Source organism: Plecotus auritus (genome assembly GCF_963455305.1).
Source record: "Plecotus auritus genome assembly, chromosome: 14".
Lineage (NCBI taxonomy): Eukaryota > Metazoa > Chordata > Mammalia > Chiroptera > Vespertilionidae > Plecotus > Plecotus auritus.
In genome coordinates this window covers 752,935-775,033 of record NC_137780.1, presented here as the reverse complement: position 1 = coordinate 775,033, position 22,099 = coordinate 752,935, and the positions used below count along the sequence as shown (strand labels likewise).

Sequence of the window (22,099 nt, the reverse complement as noted above, 5' to 3'; positions counted from 1 at the left end):
TTCGCCGCCGGGGAGCGCCCCGGGGTGTGGGCTCCCGGATCGCCGCCCCGTCCCCGCCCCGGCCTCCGCGCGCTGGACACACGGCCGCTCGGCCCGGGACCGCCCGGGAGGCGCGGGGCTGGTGTGCGGGCGGCCCGGCAGGGCGAGGGCGCCGGCTTCCTGCTCAGAACCAGTCGGACCAGCTCCAAGTTGGGCGGCTCCGCGCGCAGGTGCCGCGGCCGGGGCGCCGGGCTGGGGGCGGGACCGCGGATCGGGGTCAGGCGGAGCGCAGGGGCGCACGGCGGCCGGGACCGACTCAGCCGAAGGGACCCTGGGCGAGAGGCCCGGGCGGGAACGGGGGCGCCCGCCCAGTGGTCTCGGGGGGAGGGGGGGGCGCGGGGAGGGCAGAGCGCGCGGCGACCCCGGGCTGGGGAACCCGGGCGCGCGCTCCTCTCGGGCCCTCCCACACGCGATCCTCAGCTCCCACGCCGCGAACCCGGGCGCACCCCGGGCGCGGGGACCGGAAGGCGTGGGGGGCTCTGTCTTTGCGCTGAGGCGTGGGTGTGGGAAGGCCCGGGAGGCTCCGGCTTCCCCCCCAGGAAGGCGCGCACGCGGGAAACTGGGCCTGGATTTGGGGGCAACTTGAGGCCACTCGGCACCACCAGCACCACCTGGCTCCCTCACCTGCCGGTCTGGGCCGGCGGCTGCAGCTGCTTCCTACCCAGGCACCAGCCTCTCACGGGCTGAGCGCGCGGAATAGCATCCTCCCTGGGGGACCAAGCCCGGGCCCCCCCCCCACACACCCTCCCATGAGAGGCACCCCATGAGCAGGGGCCCAGGCGGAAGGAGAGGGAAGAGCGACCACCTGGTCCCGGGGCCTCGGGGCCTGGCCCTCCCAAGGACACTCGGTGAGGCCAGGGCCCAGTCCGTACCCAACAGTTGGTTAGCGCCTCGGCCGGAGAGGCCAAGGTGGCCGGTTCGATGCCTGGTCAGGGCGCATGAGACAATAATCAATGAGTGCATCGATAAGCGGAATAACAAATCCGTGTTCCTCTCTTTCTCCTTCCCCTCCTCCTCTCTCGAATGAATAAGTATACATTTGTAAAAATAAATAAATAAATAAAAGTCTAAAATCCAACATTCTCCCTGTGGCTATAAAAACCCACAGACAGCCTGGCCAGCGTGGCTCAGTGGTTGAGCATCGACCTCTGAACCAGGAGGCCGAGGTGCGGTTCCCCGTCAGGGCAATGATGGGGAGAGGGGCCCCCAGGGGCCTCCTAAGTGTGCATTCCCCTGTTCTTCAAATGGGGGATGTGAAATGCTTTCCATGGTCCACGGGTTAACCACACCACGTTCACTTCCTCGGGGGAGCCCGCGGAGCCCACACGTCACACGGAAGTCCCCAGGACTTCCCAGCCCGCAGCCCGAAGGGGTCACCTCCCTGCTGCCAGGACGGACCGCGGGCTCTGGAATTCCCCGCCCTCGTAGGATAGCTGCTCCTTCCCCAAGGCGGCCGCCGTGGGGTGCAGGGGGATCCCCGGCCCCAACCAGCTGGGGTGGGAGTCACACCTGACAGCCATGAGCCCCCACACATGCACACACACACAGAGACACACAGACACGCATGCACAGACACACACACACAGAGACACACAGAGACACACACACGCACGCACAGACACACACAGAGACACACACAGAGACACACACGCACGCGCACATACAGACACACACAGAGACACGCACACACAGAGACACACACACAGAGAGAGACACACACACACACACACACAGACACACACAGACATGCACGCGCGCACACAGGCACACACAGAGACACACACGCATGGACACACACACAGAGACACAGACACACGCACACACAGACACACACACACGCACACACAGACACACACACAGACACACGCACACAGACACACACAGACACAGACACACACAGAGAGAGACACACACACACACACAGACACACACGCACGCACACAGACACACACACAGACACACTCCTCGAGGGGCTCCCAGCTCGGAACACCTGCCCCGGCTCCCAGGGGAGGCCTGACTTCTCTCCTGACCCCGGAGCACAGGGCGGGGTCAGCGCTGGGCCAGGACCTGCTCAGGCCCCGGGGCCTCGGCCTCTGGCTGGGACCAAGCTCTGCCCACACCCAGTGTTCTCAGGGGCCTGCGTTTTCATCCCGGTTTAGTCTGTGATCTTTTTCTTTTCTTTTTTTTTTTTTTTTAATATTTTTATTGATGTCAGAGAGGAAGGGGGAGAGAGAGAGAGAGAAACATCCATGATGAGAGAGAATCACGGATCAGCTGCCTCCTGCACGCCCCACTCTGGGGATGGAGCCCGCAACCGGGGCCTGTGCCCTGAGCGGGAATCGAACCCTCACCTCCTGGTTCCTCGGTCGGCGCTCCACCCCTGAGCCACGCCGGCTGGGCAAGGTTTGCGACCTCAAGGGAGTCGCTGACCCTCTCTGGGCCTCCCGACCTTGACCTCAATCCTGGACCTGGGGTTGTGGAGCTCAGGGGACCCCCAGGCCAGCTCAGGAGGGTGTTGTGGGAGCAAGAGCCTTGCCCTCACGTCCCGTCGGCAAGCTGTGGGGCTGTGGGGGGGAGAGCCTGGATGGGCCAGGACGGGAGGCTGCTGTCTGTCCACACGGGTCCCGGCCGCCTGTCCTGGGCTCCGCAGCTGCTCACCCACCCGGAACGAAGCTGCCCCCCCTGGCTGTGCAGCCGGAGTCTGCAGGGAGTCTGACTCGCTGCGCGGGGGGCCATTGGGGCTAATGTTTAACCGGCTCCCTCCTCGTCCCGGCACTTTAGCCCTGGCAGCCCTGGGCGGGGTGGGGGGAGCGGGGGGCTCCGAGACAGACCCCAGACAGACAGTGCTCACACCTCGCTCCCACCCCCGAGGAAAGGACAGTGTGAGGAGGGGGCTGACGCCCGCAGGCAAGGGCGTGGCAGGTGGCACCAGACCCATCGCCAGCTGCAGGGGGGAGCTCACAGCTGCTGTGTGTGGCTCTGCCACGGACACCCCGTGGTCCACGCAGGGGCCACAGGAGGCGGGCTCGGCTAGCCCTGTGTGGGAAGCAGGAGGACCTGTGGCCCTTCCCCAAAGGGCCCTGGCCCTGGGCGTGTGCAGCCGGCCCCACCTCCTCCGCCCACGGGCTCTGCACCCAGGTCTGCACCCAGGTGTTTGTTTTGAGTCAGGCCGGGGCCGGTCTCCCATTTTGTAGGGCAGGGTGGGGACCCCAATCTGCCGGGGCCCCAGGTTACGGGGGCGGGGGGGGGGGGGGCGACGGCAGCGCCGAGATTTGGCTTTGGGACCTGGGGCCCGGCTCTGCCAAAGGGCCGAGCAGAGGCCGAGAAAGCAGGAAACCGGGCTGGGGACCCTGCCAGCGGGGAGGAGCCCCCGGAGGCAGGGAAGGGGGGGGTTCCTGGGGCTGCCTGGGCACGGAGCCCCACCCGATTCCTCTGTGGCTTGGAGGGAACGCCCATGGGGGTGCGTGGGTGGGTGGGTGTCACGGGGCGTGCCTGAGGGCATCCGGGTAAGGTTAAGAATTGCATTTGTGCGCACTGAGCTGTGTGCGTGTTTGTTCGGTGTGTGTCTTCACGTCCTCAGCTGGGAGTAGTTTTCCGTGGATGTTTAGAGAGAGTGGACCCACACTCCATCCACTGAGCTGTGGTAGCAGGAACCTGGGCAGGTCACGCACCCCCCCCCCCCGCCCCGCACATCCATGGCCGTCCCTCTCTGCTGGCGGCTGCCCGGCCCCGGGTGCCAGACCCTGCCCCGGGAAGAGCTGGCACTGCCCTTTGCACCGGCTCCTGGCGTTTATGGCAGACAATACGCCGGGGGCAGAGGGCAGGATGGGGACGGGCAGGGGGGTCAAAGCGGGCTTCTCCTCTCCTGGGTCAGAAAGCCAGGGGCCCCGGTGACGGGGACAAGACACCTCCTGTGTGGGCTTCGCTCAGCCCGCCGAGCGCCGGTGCTGAGAGTGGGGGTGGGGGAGGCTGCCCCAGGCCCCCATCCAGCCCTGCAGGCTGGCATCCTCATGGGGCTTTGGGTCCAGATGTGGGGGGGCGGGGGTGTAGGTCCTGACCCAGAGGACAGACCACTGCTGCCCCCCTGGGTGGGAAGGGGTTTGCCGGTAACGGGAAGAAGGGTGGATGCCGATGGAGCCGGCCAGGGTGGGAGAAGTGAGGGAGCCCAGGAGGGAGATGGGAAGGCGCCACCTGGTGGCCAGGTGCGGAACTGCCCAGTGCTTGCAGGACGGAAGGACCGCCCCCCCCCCCCTTAGCTCAGAACAGGCGGAAACCCCAGCGGCATAGAGAGGGGTAGGGCCAGGTGTGAAGAGTAAGGGGGCTGTGGATCAGGCCGAGGGGTTCGGAATGCAGAGGCACCTCTGATGGCTGGAGTCTGGGGGGCTGGGTGAGCTGTGCCTTGGGAGGTGTGTGGGTGCTGTGTGAGGTCACGGGGCCTGGGCAGAGGGGTCCGGGAGGGGGTTCGGATCTCAGATTCCTTAGCCCTCCTTCTGAGGGAGCGGAAGACGGGAGCCACCCCCCGCCCTCTGTTCACAGAGTCCCCAGATGCTGGCGACATTGATTTTAATGGGGTGGGGGGGGGGGGCCACGGCGTGTCAGAGCAGCAGTGAGCGAGTGGCGTGGGCCGAGGGGAGGGGCCCCCCAGGCTGGAGGAGGTCTTCAGACGTGCGTCCTCCTCTGTGTCTGCTGATCCCAGTTCCGTGGACAACACACGGGGCGGAGGGGGAGGAGGAAGGAGGGGGTGGGGGTGCAGGGACAGGCAGAGGAGGGGCCGTGCAGGCGCCCAGAGCCAGCACAGCGAGCGGCCTGTGGGGACAGAGAGGCAGCGGCCATCAGTTCAGTGACCTGTGTGCCTGTCACCCTGACCCACACGGATCCCAGCGCCCCCTGGGCCACACCATCGCCCACAGGGGCTCCCGCTAAGCATCCGCCCCAGGTCCTCCCAGCCCCTGTCACTGCTCTTCCGCGGGGCCCTTGACCCCCTGACCTCGCTGCCCCCCCCCGCCCCCCACCGCTGCCTGGTTCATTCACTCCCCTACGGTGCTGGGACCCTCACCTTCCGACACCCGCCCATCACTCCCCGAGAGCCCGCCCCTCCAGAATCCCTGCTTTGACAGGTCCCAGACCCCGCCCCCTGGCCCATCCCTTCCTCCCAGAGGGTCTAATTCTGCTGCTTTGTTGGATCCCCAGGGCCCTCAGGGGTCACGGGATCCAGGGGTTCTCAAACTCCTGGGTCAGGACCACCTGGAGGGCCGGCCCCACCCGACTTTCCATTCAGTGGGCCTTGGGGGGGTGGTCATGGGCACCCACCCCATGTGGTACCCACCCACTGGTCCCAGAACCACTGATCCGATATGAGCTCCACTTACGGGTGAGGGGACATCTGTGGGTGACGCGCCCGAGGTCTCGGGGTGCTGGGCTGGGGTGGATCCCCCCCTGCACCACCCTGGTCTTGTCCCGGGTCCCCCATCACCCCTGAGACCCAGGTGGCCCCGAGAGGAGGGGAAGCGGCCTCCAGGTACCTCTACTGGGAGGTCGGAGACTTGGCGGCGTCGAACATCTTCTTCCGGCCCTCCATCCCCGACATGGCCTCCACGTTCTTCCTCCAGTCGCCCACCTCCACCGGCCGCTCCTGCGGGCGGGCGGCCCCCGGGTCAGCCTCACCCGGCCTCGCCACGCCGCCGAGGCTGCCTCCACAGGTGACTGAGGGGTCACAGGCCCGTTCCCACCCAGGGCCCGGAGCCACCCCCTCCGGGTCCCTCTCGGCAGCCGGACGCCACCTCCTCCAGGGAGCCTTCCACCTGCTCATGGGCCCCGGGGGCCACAGGCCACGTCTCTCCTCCACGTTTCTTACCGACCCGCTCAGTGCTGGCCACGGACGCCGTGACCTCGGCCAGCTTTGCGTGACGTGCTGAGGGACAGGCCTGACCCACCCCCGAACCTCTGTTCTCTGTGTGCTGGGACCGTGACGACCGGCCGTCTCTGCCTCCGCCACCGAGGGCAGTGACCCCTGTCACCTGACCTCCACGCCCTCTGGGTGTTACATTCCCTTTTTTTTTTTTAATTTTTTTTTTTTAGTTTATTGATTTTTTACAGAGAGGAAGAGAGAGGGATAGAGAGTTAGAAGCATTCTCTGAGAGAGAAACATCGATCAGCTGCCTCCTGCACACCTCCCACTGGGGATGTGCCCGCAACCAGGGTACATGCCCTTGACCGGAATCGAACCTGGGACCCTTCAGCCCCCAGCCTGGGCATGTGCCCTGACCGACCGGGAAGCGAACCGTGACCTCCTGGTTCCTAGGTCCACGCTCCACCGCTGAGCCCCACGGGCCGGCTGGGTATTTTATTCCTCGGTCTGGCTTTTCGGGGGTCCCCATGTCCCCCCTTGGACTGGGAGCGGTCAGGTTCAGGGACCACATCTCCTCTCTCCCAAAACAGAATAAGGCCTCATCCCTGGCCTCCCCGGAGGTTCTAGAACGTTCCACCCAGAGCTCGTGGGCGGCCTGGGCGGTGCGGGAACCTCACCTTCTCGGTGTCCTCCTTCTTCACCGACTTCAGGTTGGCCCGCAGGTCCATGGACACCTTGTGCTTGGAACCCAGCAGGGCCCGCAGCATGGCGTCGGCCGAGACGCGCACCCGGCGTAGCGGCGGCCGCTTGAACTTCCCGCGGAGGTCCAGCACCTTCAGCTTCAGGTCCTTAATCTGCGGGAGGGAGGGAGGGAAGGCGCCAGGGCTCACTGGGGGGCGGGGGTGGTGGTGGGGGAATGCACCACGGCCCCCTTCCCGGGGATCCCACCCCAGGTTCTCCAGACCCTGCGGGACACACAGCCCCACCCCTCTCTTTGCAAGGAGCCTCGTGAGTTTGTCCATCAATGAACGGACACGTCAATGGACAGATAAAGCCCCCAGGTCTCCCTGCCTCGAGGGCCGCGAATGGCACCTGACTCGTCCCTCCCCACCGAGCCCTCCAGGCAGCTGGTGGAGGGCACGGCCTTGGTCCCCGGGGGATGGATACGCCCCAGGTCCTGACCCCCAAGGACATTGCTTGGGGGCAATCTCTGGGGACCCCCTGCCCCTCCTCCACTTGGACCAGTGCCAGAGGCAGCAGGAGCCCGCCCTTCCATGCCCCGAGCAGGGGCTGGCCGGTCGGTCGGTCGAGGGAGCACTAAACCCTGGAGTGTGCGACTGGGGCAGAGCGTCCCCCCTGAGTGGCCACCTCCAGCTCCTGCGGAAGGAGGAGGGGGCCTGGCCCATCGGTGCCCCCCGCCTCCCCCGCCCCCCCTGAGCCGGCCCCCGCTCACCTCCCTGGTGTTGTGGAGGCATTTGGCCTCGATATCGTATCTCTCCTCGTCCACCACCTCCACCTTGGCGTGCAGGTCCCGGCACAAGTCCTGGGGGAGCAGGGACGAGCGGGTGGGGTGGGGGCTCCTTCCCCTGCCTCCCAGCCCAGGGCCCCGGGCCCCCTCCCAGCCCCTTCGCTGAGACACTTTGCTTCCGGGACCTGTGACATGGGGTCTAACCGCAGCACCGCCGCGCACGGGGCTCTGAAGATGAAATGAGGAGCGAGCTGCTTGTCCATCACAGAACTGGGGGCCCTGTCAGATCAGACCTGGGCCACCCGGTCCGTGGCGTTCCCCCCCCCCACCCCCTGCCCCAGGGAGGTCCCCAGCCCCACCCCCACCCGATGCCGGGCTCACCTGCAGGGCACTGAGGGACAGGCCGCGGGTCTGCAGTGTGGGGATGCGCTCGGCCAGGTAGCGGGACTTCTCAGCCTCACGCTCCTCCAGCTCCTGGTCCCAGCACTCCTTGGCCTTGGCCAGCATCAGGCTCTGGACGGGACGGAGTCCGGTGAGCAGGGGGGGGGGGGGACACGGGGGAGGCCCGGGCCCTCCAGCTCCCACTGGCATGGGGCCTGAGGGAAGGGGGACCCCAGGCCCGGCCGGCTCTGGCCTCCGCTGGCCCTTTGGGAGCGCGTGACCAGGACGGTCCCTGAGTGTGGGTGGGCGTGTGTGCGCGGGCCGGCCCACCACGGGAAGGTGACACCCAGGCCCCTTCTACTCCCTCCCGCTGTTTGCCCCCCGAAGCTCCAAAGAGAGAGACTTGTATCAAAATAAACCCCGTCCCGCCCACCCTGCGAGGCTCCGTGGTTGAGCGTCCACCTAGGAACCAGGAGGTCAGGGTTCGATTCCCGGTCAAGGGCACATGCCCGGGTTGTGGGCTCCATCCCCAGCCGGGGGCGTGCAGGAGGCAGCTGATAAATTCTCTCATTTATATTTCTATCTCTCCCTCTCCCTTCTTCTCTGAAATAAAAATATTTTTTTTAAAAAAATAAAAAATAAAGCCAGCCCCTCGGCCCACCCTGGCTCCCACCCTGCTGGCCGCCGGCCCCTCTCAGCTGCCAGGCCCCCAGTTCTAGTCCCGTCCCCCCCACCCCCACCCCCTGGGCCCGGGCTCACCTTCAGCATGAGCTTGCGGGAGGCAGTGATCTTGGGTTTCCTCTGGGGGTGAGAAGGGGAGAGACGGGGTGAGGCGGAGGCTGCAGAATCGAGGATCTAGGCCCAGCCAGGGGAGTGCCAGCCAGGGTCACCGTCGGCCCCCTGAATCCTCACTTGGATTTGCCAGAATTCTCAGATGCAGAGAGGGCGGCAGGGAGCCCTCACTTCCTGCTCTGGCTCTGCTGGAGCCCGGGATCCCCGGAGACACTGGGGGCCCCGCCCTCCTCCCCTGCAGGTCAGGATGCTGAGACCCCCCCCCACCCTCGACCCAATCCAGGGTTATTACAGACAAAACAGAATGGCAGCCCGGCTGGCGTGGCTCCGTGGTTGAGCATCGACCTATGAACCAGGAGGTCACGGTTCGATTCCCGGTCAGGGCACATGCCCGGGTTGCGGGCTCCATCCCCCCCGAGTAGGGGGCAGCCGATCCATGATTCTCTCTCATGGATGTTTCTCTCTCTCCCTCTCCCTTCCTCTCTGAAATCAATAAAAATAATTTTAAAAAAAAACAAAAACAAAAAAGCTGAAACCGGTTTGGCTCAGTGGATAGAGCGTCGGCCTGCGGACCGAAGGGTCCCGGGTTCGATTCCAGTCAAGGGCATGTACCTGGGTTGCGGGCACATCCCCAGTGGGAGGTGTGCAGGAGGCAGCTGATGGATGTTTCTCTCTCATCGATGTTTCTAACTCTCTATCCCTCTCCCTTCCTCTCTGTAAAAAATCAATAAAATATATTTAAAAAAAAAAAAAAAAAGACTTCACCAGCACAGATACCCCAGACCTCACTTACCTCGCTGCAGGCGCCCACCGCAGGAAGGATGAGGGAGACGACGGAGGAGGGAGAGTGGGAACAAGAGGTTATTCACGCAGCCATAGAACCAGGGAGGGCAGGTTGGGGCGGGGCGGGGTGGTGACCACAGGGCACCCGCAAAAAGCCAGGCCTCAGGCCGGGGACCCCGGTCAAGGGTCCCAGCAGGACAGAATAAGATCCCACGGCCCCTCGGGCTATACGGGAGGCTCTTGTGGGGCCGTACCCCGGTTGTAGGGGAGGAGGGGGGGCGTCAGGGATGCCTGGAAGGGGGTCCTGCTGTGAGAGACGTTAAGTCGGGGCACCTGTGAGTCACGGGATCCGTGCAGACACACAGACTCCGGAACAGGCCAGAAAGGCCAACCCGGGGGGATTGTGGGTTCTGCTCAAAGACCCGGAGGATGTCCGGGGACACGGGGGACCCCGGCACTCAGGACCGTTCGTGTTTGAGGATCCAGCCTCGGAGGAGCTGCTTGGGGGAGCAGTGCGGGGGGTGGGGGGAACCGGTGGAGGCCCACTCTAGGGCTGGGTTCTGCCCCAGAGGGACCTGTCCCCCCACCCCCCCGCCTGGCACACACACACACACACACACACACACACACACACACACACACACGGGGCGGGGCGGGACGGGACTACTCACACTTCCGGCATGACTGCGGAGTTGGCGGGCAGCACCTGGGGACAGAGAACATGAGTGAGGGAGGTCACAGCTCCTGTCCCCCAGCCCACGGGGGGAGGGGGGCACTTGGGGGAGGAGGAGGAGGAGGCAGACAGCGGGAAGGAGAAACCAGGCAGAGTGGGTCCCAGTGGGTCCGGATGGGACGGCCCGGCCAGCGTGGCTCAGTGGCTGAGCATCGACCTACGAACCAAGAGGTCACAGTTGGATTCCCATCGGGGCGCGTGCCCGGGTTGTAGGCTCGATCCCCACACCATAACCGGGGCGGGGCCCCGTCTCCCATGGGAGCCCCTCTGGCTCCAGTTCTGCCTCTGCTTTGCGGGAGAGGGGGATGGGGGGTGCAGCCTGGGGGAGCGGGGAGTGACCCCGGCGTCTCAGCTGTCACCCTGGGCGCCCATCGGGCCTGCGTTCCCGAGATGCTTGGCTGAAATTAGATGCTGCCACCAGCTGTTTGTGCTCAGGGCCCCCCCGCCCCCCCCCCCCTGAGAGACTGAGAAAGCCCAGAACGAAACACGAGCTGGGGAAGGCTCACCCCCCGTCCGTCGGCCCAGCATCCCTACCCCCCCGCCACCACCACGACCAAATGCCAGTGCCCAGGTCCCGGGCCTCAGCCCAGCATCCTCCGGCTCATCTGGGGTGACGCCTCCCCCACCCTGAGGAGCCCCCTGTCAGCGCCGAGGGGCCCACCTGCACGCCTGCCCTGCTGACAAATGCCAGGCCCCTGGGTCCCGGCCTGAGCTGCGATTCCCAGCAGACGGGGACCCCTTGACAGGCAGGGGCCTGATAAGGAGGCGGGATGTAGATAGTGGCAAATGGGAGGGTGCAGGCCGCATTCCTTGTCTCCCCCTCCCCGCCCCCCACCAGGCCACCCGCAGGGAGGGAGGAGTGGAGGGTGAGGCCTGGTGGGGGGGAGAGTGTAGGAGCGAGTGTGCGAGTGCGAGTGTGAGTGTGAGTGTGAGTGTGAGTGTGCAGGGTGAGGACCGGGGCTCTCTCCCCGCTCCCTGGTGACCAGGGACACACTTCTCACGTCAGGCCCCTGCTCTTCCTCCTGCTCCCACCCCCGACCTTGGCCCCAGTTCAAGGGCGTCTGGGCCTCCCTGCCGGGCCATGAGCCGGCGTTGTACCCCGTGGCTGTGGGCCCACACCCCAGCTCTGAACGGGAAGGCCCCATCTCAGAACCTGCCCGGCTGGCGTGGCTCCATGGTGGAGCGTCGACCTGTGAACCAGGAGGTCCGGGTTCGATTCCCGGTCGGGGCACAGGCCCGGGTGGCGGGCTCGATCCCCAGTGTGGGGCGTGCAGGAGGCAGCCGGTCCATGATTCTCTCTCATCGTGGATGTTTCTCTCTCTCTCCCTCTCCCTTCTTCTCTGACATCAATAAAATATATTTTTTAAAAAGAACTGTCTCCAAACCATGGCGGGCGGTGCAGCCTTGAGCCCCCATGGCAGACAGAGCTCCCCCTCCCTCCGCCACGGGGACCCCAGAGATGGTGCCCTGAGCCTCTCAGGCTGCGGCCCCAAATGCGGGTGCCACCTGCTCCTCCCCCCCCGCCCCCCCCCCCCCCCGCTTCAGGGTCTGGCAGTCCGCCCTCGCCTGCTCTTGTCCTGCCGTCCGACGGGCACGGGGGGCAAAGCCTGTCCCTCCGAGACAAAGAAAAAGAGGCCAAGGGTTTCCTGGCTCCGGGGCAGCGGGGTCCAATCTTCCAGGCTCCCCGAGTCCCGCTCACCCCGCCACCTTCTCCGTCCACTGCCAGGACCGCTCACGTTCACTGCCCACCCAGCTCTTCCTCGCTTCCCCCTGCAGCCTGAGCCCCCCTCCTGCCCCTGATCCCCAATGCCGCCCCCTCCCCAAGGTGCCCCCGCCCTCCTGGCACTGCTGGGGGCCCCGTGTGCAGACAGAGCCCCTAAGCTGTGCCCTGGGCTCCGGCGGGAGGGGGGGCCTTGTAGAAAGTCTCAACGGGCAGGAGGGGTGCCATAGAGGCTGCGGGGGGCCCGGGGCTGCTCCCCAACGACGGTCCCAGCAAGAAACCCCTTCTTCCATCTCCCAGCCTCTTGTCCTCCGGCCGCCCCCCGCTCCCCGGTTCCGGGGCTGGGCTTGACCTGGATCTGCCGCAGACACTCACCTGGGTCAGTGTCCGTCCGTCCGTCGGTCCGAGAGCTGGGCTCGCCTGTCCTGGAGTCTGAGTGGAAGGCAGACTGCGGGGGGCAGCTCGGAGGGAGGCTATGAACTCCAGGGCCCTCAGCAACTGGCCGGTAAAAATAGAACAGACCCGTGCCCCTCCCCCTCCCCCTACCGCCGCCCCCTCCCACCGACACTTCCCGGAGGAGACACACACACACACAGACATACACACACAGAGGCACACACGCACACACACACACACACACACGCACAGCAGGCCCTGGGTTTGCAGATATGTGTGTGTGTGGGGGGGGTGTTCAGAGGACACTCACATGCTGTGCACACAGAGGCCCCCCCACCCCAACCCAGGAACCCAGAACCACCCAGGGAGCCGGAGTCAGAGGGGAGAGAATGGACCGGCCGATGGAGGGGGGAGCAGGGATGGGACACCCTCGGGGCCCTGGGAGTCCTGGGGGCACAGGGCTGGGGGGGGCGGGGACTGTCTTTTCATTTCATTGATGTCAGAGAGGAAGGGAGAAGGGGAGAGAGAGAGAAACATCCATGATGAGAGAGAATCAGGGATCGGCTGCCTCCTGCACGCCCCACACCAGGGCTCGAACCCTGACCGGGAATCGCACCACCGTGACCTCTGGATTCACAGGTCGACGCCGAACCACTGAGCCACCCCGGTCGGACGCCCCTCCATCTCTTACAAGGAAAAGGAGAAGTGGGCGTCAGGCCCTGAGCCCACATCTTTTGGGGGCTCCTGTGGTGTGGGAGGCGCTGCAGGCCGACTCCGGAGAGGGTCCGGGCGGAGCAGGCGTGGCCGCAGCAGCCGTGGGAGCCTCAGGGTCTGCAGCCGCCCAGCGCCTCCTCCAGGTGGGCCTCCAGGAATGGACCTCAGGGAGACGCTCTCCCCGCTCCCGTGCCCCCATTGTCCCCGGCCCCACGCCCACAGGTCTGCACCTGTCTGCGGGGTATTTTTAGGATGGCTGGCGAGCCCGCGGTCCCCAGCCGGTAGTCAGAGAAAGACAATGCCCGCTATGTTAATCCCAGGCTATTATTGTCGGCCGGCCGGCGGGGCAGAGCCGGGCAGGGCCAGGACAGCGGGGCGCTGACCCCCTCGGAGGCTAGGGAGAGACCGGGCAAGCAGGAGGTGGGGGTGCTCGGCCGAGACCCGCTCACTCTCTGGACAGTCATCCTGGGCCCCCGCGGAGGTGACCTTGTGGTTCTGGGAGGCTGCCAGGGAGGAAAGGCAGGGTCTGGGACGTCATGGGGGTGGGGCCGCCGAGGGGGGCAGCTGGGCACAGGGATGGAACATGAAGGCACAGGCAGGGAGCAGCTGGGGTCAGAGAAGGGATGGGGGACAGGGGCTGCCTCCTGCACATCCCCTACTGGGGATCGCGCTCCCAACCGGGCATGTGCCCTGACCGGGAATCGAACCGCGACCTCCTGGTTCATAGGCTGATGCTCAACCCCTGAGCCACGCCGGCCGGGATCTTTGAGAAGGAACGGTGGAGAGAGCGGACTGACCAATACAAGAGCGAAGGGTGGTCAGAGCCACCCAAACCATGGGGTGAATGTGTGCCGCCCAGCGGGCCCCTCAGGGAATCTCGGGGAGTCACCGCCTCTGAGGGTCTCGAGTGCAATTCCCCCGGGCTCTGCGGGGGGCCGAGTGGGGCCGGAGTCCCCTCTCGGGATGTGGGGGGCCACGGGGCGGGGAAGGACGTGTCTGGCCGGGGGAGCGAAGCCCTGTGAGGCCGTGGGTGTGGACTGAGGGCCTCGTCCCTCCCGCACCTGTCAGCCAGCTGCCGGGCATTGTCTGGGAAGCCAGGAGCCCAAATTAGCCAGTGACCAGGCCCCATCGCATCTGCCTTCTGGGCGTCCCTCCTGCCCCCCCCCCACCCCCCGTCCGCCCCCGCTGCTTGGGCCACGGCCTCCGAGACAGCCAGCCACAGCCCCCCTGCCTCCTCCGTCACCCCCACCTGCAGCCCCCACACCCCCCCTCCTTGCTGCAGGGCCAGGTTTCCTGGGGCTGATTGCTGAGCCCCGGCCAGGCTGGGGGGGCTCAGGAGTGAGAGCAGAGGAAACAAAACCCCCAAACGTCACCACCCCTCAATTCTGGGCCACCAAAGGCCTGTGGCAGCAGAGACACAGCGCTCGGCCCGGGAGTCGCTGGAGCCCCCCACCCACCAGGAGCCCCAGCTCCACGAGCTTCCCCAGCCTAACCGTTAGGAGCCTCCGTTTCTCCCTGGGAGCCCAGGTGGACGTCCGGGCTGAGCAGCTGCTGTGAGCTCAGCTGAGCTGAGCTGAGGCCCAGCTGGTGTGGCTCCGTGGGTGAGCGTCCACCTAGGAACCAGGAGGTCACGGTTCGGTTTGATTCCCAGTCAGGGCACATGCCCGGGTGGCGGGCTCGATCCCCAGTGTGGGGCGTGCAGGGGGCAGCTGATGTATGATTCTCTCTCATCATGGATTTCTCTCTCTCCCTTTCCGAAATCAATTAAAAAATATATTTTTTTAGCCCTAGCTGGTTCGGCTCAGTGGATAGAGCATCAGCCTGCGGACTGAAGGGTCCCGGGTTCGATTCCAGCCAAGGGCACATGCCTGGGTTGCAGGCTCCGTCCCCCGTAGGGGATGTGCAGGAGGCAGCCAATCAATGATTCTCTCTCATCATTGATGTTTCTATCTCTCTCTCCCTCTCCCTTCCTCTCTGAAATCAATAAAGAAATACATTTTTAAAAATATATATATTTATTAAAAAAACGGTAAGTGATGCTCTGAATTGCTGATTCTCTGTATAGCTCAGTTTTAAGCGGTTTGGCTGCATATACAGGTGGTACCAGGTGCACCGGTGAATACTACGGATTTTTTTCAATAGACAGAGTCACACATATGTTAATATACATATGCGGTTTGATATGTACGCTATTTTGTTGTATTGACAACAAGCTTCAAAACTTCATATGTCAAATTGGCTGAAGGTGTTAACATCACAGATAGTTTTACGCTTAAAAATGTCGAATTTTGTGCCCAAAAAAAGAGCATTTGCGGGAAGTTTTAATTCGTTATTTTATTTTGAAGAAAAGTGCTGCTGAAAGTTAGCGTATACTTTGGGAAGCTTATGGTGAACATGCTCCATCTCAAGATACGTGTGAACGCTGGTTTAAATGCTTCAGAAGGGATGATTTCGATGTGAAAGACAAAGAACGTCCAGGTCAACCGAAAAAGTTTGAAGACCAACAATGACAAGCATTATTGGATGAAGATGTGTGTCAAACTCAAAAACAACTTGCAGAACGATTCAACGTTGCTCAGCAAACAATTTCCGATCATTTACAAGCAACGGGAAAGATTTTAAAGGAAGGAAAATGGGTGCCACATCAACTGAACGAAAGACAAATGGAAAACCGAAAAGTCATCAGTAAGATGTTGCTTCAAAGGCACGAAAGAAAGTCTTTATTTTATTTTTTTTTTTTTGCATTGAATTGTGACTGGCGATGGAAAGTGGATTTATTTTGAGAATCCCAAACGCACAAAATCATGGGTTGGTCCAGGTCAACCATCAACATCGACTGCCAGGCCAAATCGCTTCGGAAAGAAGACAATGCTCTGCGTTTGGAGGGATCAGGAAGGTGTGGTGCATTATGAGCTTCTCAAACCAGGTGAAACCGTTAATACTGATCGCTACCAACAACAAATAATCAATTTGAACCACGCTTTGATCATAAAACCACCAGACTGGGCCAGAAGACACGGCAAAGTAATTTTGCTTCATGATGACGCACCATCACACACTTCCAAACCAGCTAAAGACACGTTAAAAGATCTTGCCTGGGAAGTATGAACCCACACGCCGTGTTCACCAGCCCTTGCTCCTTCAGATGACCCCTTGTTCCGATCGGCGGCACACGCACTTTCTGAGCAGCCCTTCAACACGGACGAAGAAGTGGACAATGGGGTCTCTGAATGGTCTGCCTCAAAACAAGTAAAGTTCTATTGGGACGGTACCCACAAATTCCCTGAAAGATGGGGAAAATGTGTAGCTAGTGATGGACATTATTTTGAACAAAGCACTTTTGATGTTTCTCTTGAAATTATTGTTCTCTTTGATGACAAAATCCAAATTATTAACCGGTAAAGCGTCGATCTGCATTACTAACCGGTACACCTGGTACTAGCACCTTGAGAAGGAGGCCTGGGCGGAGCCAGGAGGAGGCCTGGGCGGAGCCAGGAGGAGGTCTGGGCGGGGCCAGAGCTGGAGAGGGAGAGGCCAGGGGAGGGCAGACAGGCTCCAGTCAGGCTCCTGGCTGGGGCGGCCCTGACCTTCAGCTGGTGCGTTTCTCACACCCTCGCCTTCAGAGCCACCCCCCACCCCACCCTCTGACTTCCTCCCACACCCACTGGCGCTGCCCAAACCTGTTGCCTCCCTGAACCTGGAGCTGTGGGCCCTGCAGCTCCACCCTGCCCATCCGGAGCCCTTCTCCCGGCAGTCCCGGGCTGGGGTGGAGGAGGGGATGGAAGGCCACCCCCTGACTCCCAGGTCCCCCTGCACTGCCAGCTGAGCCCTCACACCTGAGGGCCTGCCTGGGGCCGGGTCTCGGCAGGTCCCTGCAGACCAGGCTGCTGTTCCAGAAATCCCATAATAAGCAGGTGGGGTTTGGGGCTGGATCCTGTAGGGCTGGTGGGGGTGGGCAGGGCTGAGGGTGAGAGGGAGCCAGCCAACCGGGTGTGATCAGTCAGCAAGGCTGGGACTGGGAACCCAGCTGATTCTCTCCCAATCCCGCCTCCCCGGCCCCTCCCCGACCCCACCCAGGTCTCTCCTTGCCAGCTCCCAGCTTGCCCGCGCCTCCACCCTGCACCCACCTGGCTGCCGCCTCCCAGCCCACCTCGGGTTCCGCGTCTGCACCCTGGAGCTTGCAGGTCACCACAGCAAGATTTCTCCCTCCATCCTACCCAGCCCCCTGGGCACTACTAGAAGCCACCTCCTCCAGGAAGCCTTCCCAGACTCCCTCTCCTGCCCCAGGACTTTCTGTCTGTGCCTCCCCCTGTCCCCCAGACCTCCTGTCCCCTCTCCTCAGGTGGAAACCCGTCTGGGGGGGAAGGCGATGGGGCTTCTGTTTTCTGCCGGCCCCTCAGGACTCAGCCCGGTGTGGGTAGGGCAGGCCTCTGCTGGCCCCGTGGGTTTCAGCCTGTTGGGTGCGTCAGAACCCCCACGGGGCTGGGAAAACATTCACTGGGGGCCCCACCCCAAGGGTGTCTGGTTCGGCAGGTCCTGGATGGAGCTCAGAAATTTGCATTTCTAACAAGTTTCCCCAGTGGCTCCCCTCCCCCGCCAACTTAGGCCTGTGCCCTGACCAGGAATCAAACCCACAACCTTTCTGGTGCTGGTGCTGGTGCTGGTACATGGGGTGAGCCATACCAGCAGGGCATGGATGAACCCATACATGTTTTAAATTCTAATTTACTCTCTCGCCTATGGTCACTCTCGACAGCTGTGGCCAACACGCAAAGGTCTGTTTCCATGTGTTCCGTAAGATGATTATTGTTATCCTCCTGATTCCCTTGTTTTATCTATAAAATAAAGTGAAGGAAAAAAAATGATCAAGAAAAAAAAAAACACACACACAAAAGTCTGGCTTTTCATTGTGCCCACGAAGGGCCCCTAACAGGTCCCTGCGTGCGGGACTGGCCGCTGCAGCGAGCTCTGGGGGTTGGGGTCTCCTGGTTGAATACAATGCCCCTAACGGGACAAATGAGGGAAATATTCGTCAGGGAACTGCATGGAATCGCTTTTTCTTTTCAGTCCTGCGCTGGCCCCGCGCCCAGGAGCTGGAGGTGAAGTTCCGCTCCTCGCCACCAGGGGGAGCACGTGATACGCGCACTGTTCACATGGGCGCCTTGGTACGGACCGGGCGTGATGGATTCGCTCCGAAGGGACTCCAAACAGGCTTCACCCCTGAGCTAGATTTTTTTTGGTTTTGCTTTGTGTTTAGGAAGGACAGGCGTTCCCCAGGCAGCCAAGGAGGAAAGACATCAGGACCCCGAGGAACAGGCTGAGCAGGGAGGGACGCAGGGGCATGGAGAAGCATGCGCCGGGACGGGCGGTGCAGGCCGGCCACCAGGGGGCGCTCACAGCCCGGCCCCCTCTGGTGCACAGGGGGACCCCGTGGTCCAGGAAGAGGCGGGCGAACAATGGGGTGATTGATGCGAATGCTCCATGAAAGACAAATTGTTCCGCTGAAGCTCAGGGCTCCTGCCAAGCGCCCAGGGTGCGTGGAATTTCAAGGAGAAGCGGAGGAAAGTGGGGCTGTGGGTGGGGACCCCGCACTTCCCTCCCTGGAATTCAGGGATGGGGGGCGGGGGCCGGGGGTGGAGTAGGAAAAGCCGATGGCACAGGTGGGCCCCCCCACCCCCCGCCCCGGACACCCACTCCTCAGATGGCCTCCCGGATCCCGAGCCCATTCAGCCTTGAATGAACTTCCCACCCCACCTGCTAACCCCACTCCCAGAGCTGCTGGGAACCCAGCTCCCGCCTCCTCCCTGGGTGGCCTGGGGTGAGGCCAGAGCTTCTTTGAACCTCGGTTTTCCCATCTATAAAATGGGAGCGCCACCCCTTCTGTGTCTGCCTCCCAGGGCTTGTGAGGATCAAACAAGGGAGATCTTCTTCATCACTCAGCATCCTTGCCCCCCCCCCCCGACTCTGCTCGGAGGAGACCCCGCCAGACAGCCCCCCCCCCCCGCATCCTCCTCCAGGCCCCAGAAACCCCCACCTTGCTCCCCAGCACCCTCCCCCCCGCCACGACCCCCACGCTCCCTGAGACCTCCAGGTGACCCAGCCTTCTCCCATCCCAGCATCTGAACTTCCGACCGCCCCCCCGCAAGGCTGACCACCCCCAGGCCAGAAGGGTGGGGCAGGATCTGAGGCTGAGGCACAAGGGCTCCTTGTCCCGCTGGGCAGGCTGGCACCGCCCGTCCTGTGCCCAGGAGGAGTCTCTCTGGCTCTATTGTCCTTCTGTTGTGCTTGGGGGAGGGGCCCATCCGGGGTCCATCTGGACCAGGCCAGGGGTCGGCTCACCGCCTGGACCAACTTCCTCCCACCCCCACGGGCCGGACACCTTCCAGGCTTGTGAATTGTACCCTGTCACCCCCCCCACCCCGCCCCGCCCCGGAGAAACCTCCGTCCCCATCCTCACGGCCTCCATCCTACCCTCGTTCCCTTGCTGTCCCGATGAAGTGAATTGTTCGCAGCTCATGGGGTGCCCAGCAGAGCGCCCGCCCGCCTTGGTGGTCAGTAAAGCCTACCATGGCCCAGCCGCCAGCCCTGGTCACCCGGGGGCAGGATCGAAACCTCCCGAGGCTGGCCCTGGGCCTCCTGCCCGCCATGGCCTGCGTGTCCCCGGCGCTCAGCCGGCCACAGACCTAGTTCTCACATCGCGCCATCGCTGAGTGACACTGAGCTAATCGCTAACTGTCTCTGGATGAGCAACTTCTTTATTTTTAAAAAATATTTTGTTGCCCTAACCAGTTTGGCTCAGTGGCTAGAGCGTCGGACTGCGGACTGAAGAGTCCCAGGTTCAATTCCGGTCAAGGGCATGTACCTTGGTTGCGGGCACATCCCCAGTGGGAGGTGTGCAGGAGGCAGCTGATCGATGTTTCTCTCTCATTGATGTTTCTAACTCGCTATCCCTCTCCCTTCCTCTCTGTAAAAAATCAATGAAATATATATATTTTAAAAAATATTTTGTTATTGATCTCAGAGAGGAAGGGAGAGGGAGAGAGAGATAGAAACATCCATGATGAGAGAGAATCATGGATCGACTGCCTCCTGCACGCCTCACACTGGGGATCGAGACCTCAACCCGGGCATGTGCCCTTGACCGGGAATCGAACTGCGACCTCCTGGTTCCTAGGTCGACGCTCAGCCACGGAGCCACGCCGGCTGGGCCTCAATTTCTTTCCCCACAAAGTGAGAAGGGAGGTCTCCGCTCCAGGCAGTGGGGAAGATAAATAAGACGGTCACTACGGAGCCTGTGACACCATCCCCCGGTCATTGCTACTCAGCGGGGTCAGGGATGGCCTCCCCGGGTCCCCACGGAGAGGGGGCCCCTTCCCAGCTGGTCCTCACACCCTCAGCCCGTGATCACTCCCCAAGTGCACCCCATGTCAGAAGAGGGAGGCGGGGGGGGCGGGAGGATGGCTTGGGACAGCTGAGCATGTCAGCATCATTCTGGTCACTTACGGGGCATTTACTCTCCGCCGAAGAGAAGCGAGGTCCCCGCTAAGAAATGGCTCAGGGGAGAGCGCTGAGCACCCAGGCCGTCTCAGCCGCCCGCCTGGGCTGGCGTGGGTGTCCCCAGGGGGTCCGCGGTGCAGGCCAGAGCAGGGCGCAGTTCAGCCCTGAGCAAAGGCCTCTGGGAAGCCAGAGATGACCCACAGGGAGGTGCATGTGCCCCCAACCACCCCCTTCCCGCCCCCGTCCTCGCCAGCCACGGTGGGGGCTCAGCTGAGCCTTCCCTGGCGACTGGCGGTGTGGGCGGCCATAAGACCCTCTGCAAACAACCCGGGGGCCCCTGCTGGCGTCACCCGCCCACATGGGCAGCAGCTTGGGGGCCCAGAGAGGGGTGGGCAGGCTGGAAAGGGTTAAGGGCACAGGTGGTGCCTGGGATCCAGCTGCTTCCCCAGCCGGGCGGACGTGGGCGTGTGGACTTACAGCCTCCCCCACTGCGGGGGGCGGGAGGTGGGGGGGTGGCCCGAGTCTGAGCCGGGGTAAGACGTGGTCTGAGGGAGAGAGAAAAGGCAGGGGCCTCGATCGGCCGCCAGATGCCCCTGTCACGCAGCCAGGGCCTCCCACACAGGCGCCACCGGGGGGAGAGGGGGGCCGGGGGCCGGGAGCCGGCGGGGACGGTGTGAGGCCGAGCTGGCCCTGTGGGTCCTGGGCCTCTGCCCATTTGGGAAGTTGGTCTGGGGGTGTGCAGACTTGAATTTCCAGGTGAGAATGTGATGCCTGGGGCGTGATCACGGGCTGAGGGTGTGAGGACCAGCTGGGAAGGGGCCCCTCTCCGTGGGGACGCGGAGAGGCCATCCCGGACCCCGCTGAGTAGCAATGACCTGGGGACAGTTTCTCCCCTTCCGGGCACGCTCGCAGGGAAGGTTTAATAGCGGCCCTCGTGCCCTAGCCGGTTTGGCTCGGTGGATAGAGCATTGGCCTGTGAACTGAAAGGTCCCAGGTTCGATTCCGGTCAAGGGCACATGCCCAGGTTGTGGGCTTGACCCCCAGTGGGGGACTTGTAGGAGGCAGTTGATCCATGATTCTCTCTCATCATGGATGTTTCTATCTTTCTCTCCCTCTTCCTTCCTCTCTGAAATAAAAAAAAAAAGTAATAATAATAATAGTGGCCCTCGCCCGCTAATCATGAGAATCGGCTGCCTCCTGCACGCCCCACACCGGGGATCGAGCCCGCAACCCGGGCATGTGCCCTGGCCGGGAATCGAACCGTGACCTCCTGGTTCATAAGTTGACGCTCAACCACGGAGCCACGCCGGCCGGGTCACCCTCACTTCTAACCGGGAGGTTCAGACACCAGAGGCCCCTGGCGGGAGCGAGGCCGGCGTGGGCCTCGGCGTCCAAGTCAGGGGGGACACCGCCTTCCCGCCTCTGAGCATCCTGAGGATGCGGGCACTTACCTGGGGCTCCGAGGCTCCCGCCCCCTCTTAGGGACGAGCCTGGCAAGCTGCTACTTCTCGGCTAATTGCGGGCGGCTTTCTAAACACGGAGGAGGATTATCACACTGTAACAACAAACATTTACGGTCCCTATCTCCCCGTCTTATCTCTTTGCAGACACTTCCGCAATTAATCGTCACGAGGACTCCGGGAAGGCGCTGCTGGCACCCCCAGTTTCCGGTTTCCCCTCCTGTCTGTGGGGGGGGGGGCGCTTCCCAGGGCCCCAAGCTGCTCCCTC

The 22,099-nt window shown here is 63.1% G+C and overlaps 2 protein-coding genes across 4 annotated transcripts in view; both read right to left on the bottom strand.

The window, feature by feature from the left end:
- Positions 1-22,099, bottom strand: part of PHLDA3 (pleckstrin homology like domain family A member 3) — a 120,985-nt gene that overhangs the window by 94,288 nt on the left and 4,598 nt on the right. The gene's annotated exons all lie outside the window — the stretch shown is intronic.
- On the bottom strand, positions 4,587-21,952 carry TNNI1 (troponin I1, slow skeletal type). 3 transcript variants are annotated; one of them, XM_080650962.1, is made up of 9 exons: positions 21,823-21,952; positions 12,140-12,262; positions 9,979-10,017; positions 8,496-8,537; positions 7,737-7,868; positions 7,341-7,430; positions 6,565-6,741; positions 5,562-5,671; positions 4,587-4,845 (listed from the first exon to the last, which is right to left on the bottom strand). In XM_080650962.1, the coding sequence occupies exons 4-8, from the start codon at positions 8,502-8,504 to the stop codon at positions 5,564-5,566; spliced, it is 516 nt and encodes a 171-aa protein (XP_080507088.1). In that variant the 5' UTR covers positions 8,505-8,537; positions 9,979-10,017; positions 12,140-12,262; positions 21,823-21,952; the 3' UTR covers positions 4,587-4,845; positions 5,562-5,563. The 3 variants fall into 3 exon arrangements, with proteins under 3 accessions (XP_080507088.1, XP_080507087.1, XP_080507089.1); XM_080650961.1 differs by lacking the exon at positions 21,823-21,952 and having other exon boundaries at positions 12,140-12,305; XM_080650963.1 differs by lacking the exons at positions 9,979-10,017; positions 12,140-12,262; positions 21,823-21,952 and having other exon boundaries at positions 4,590-4,845; positions 8,496-8,562.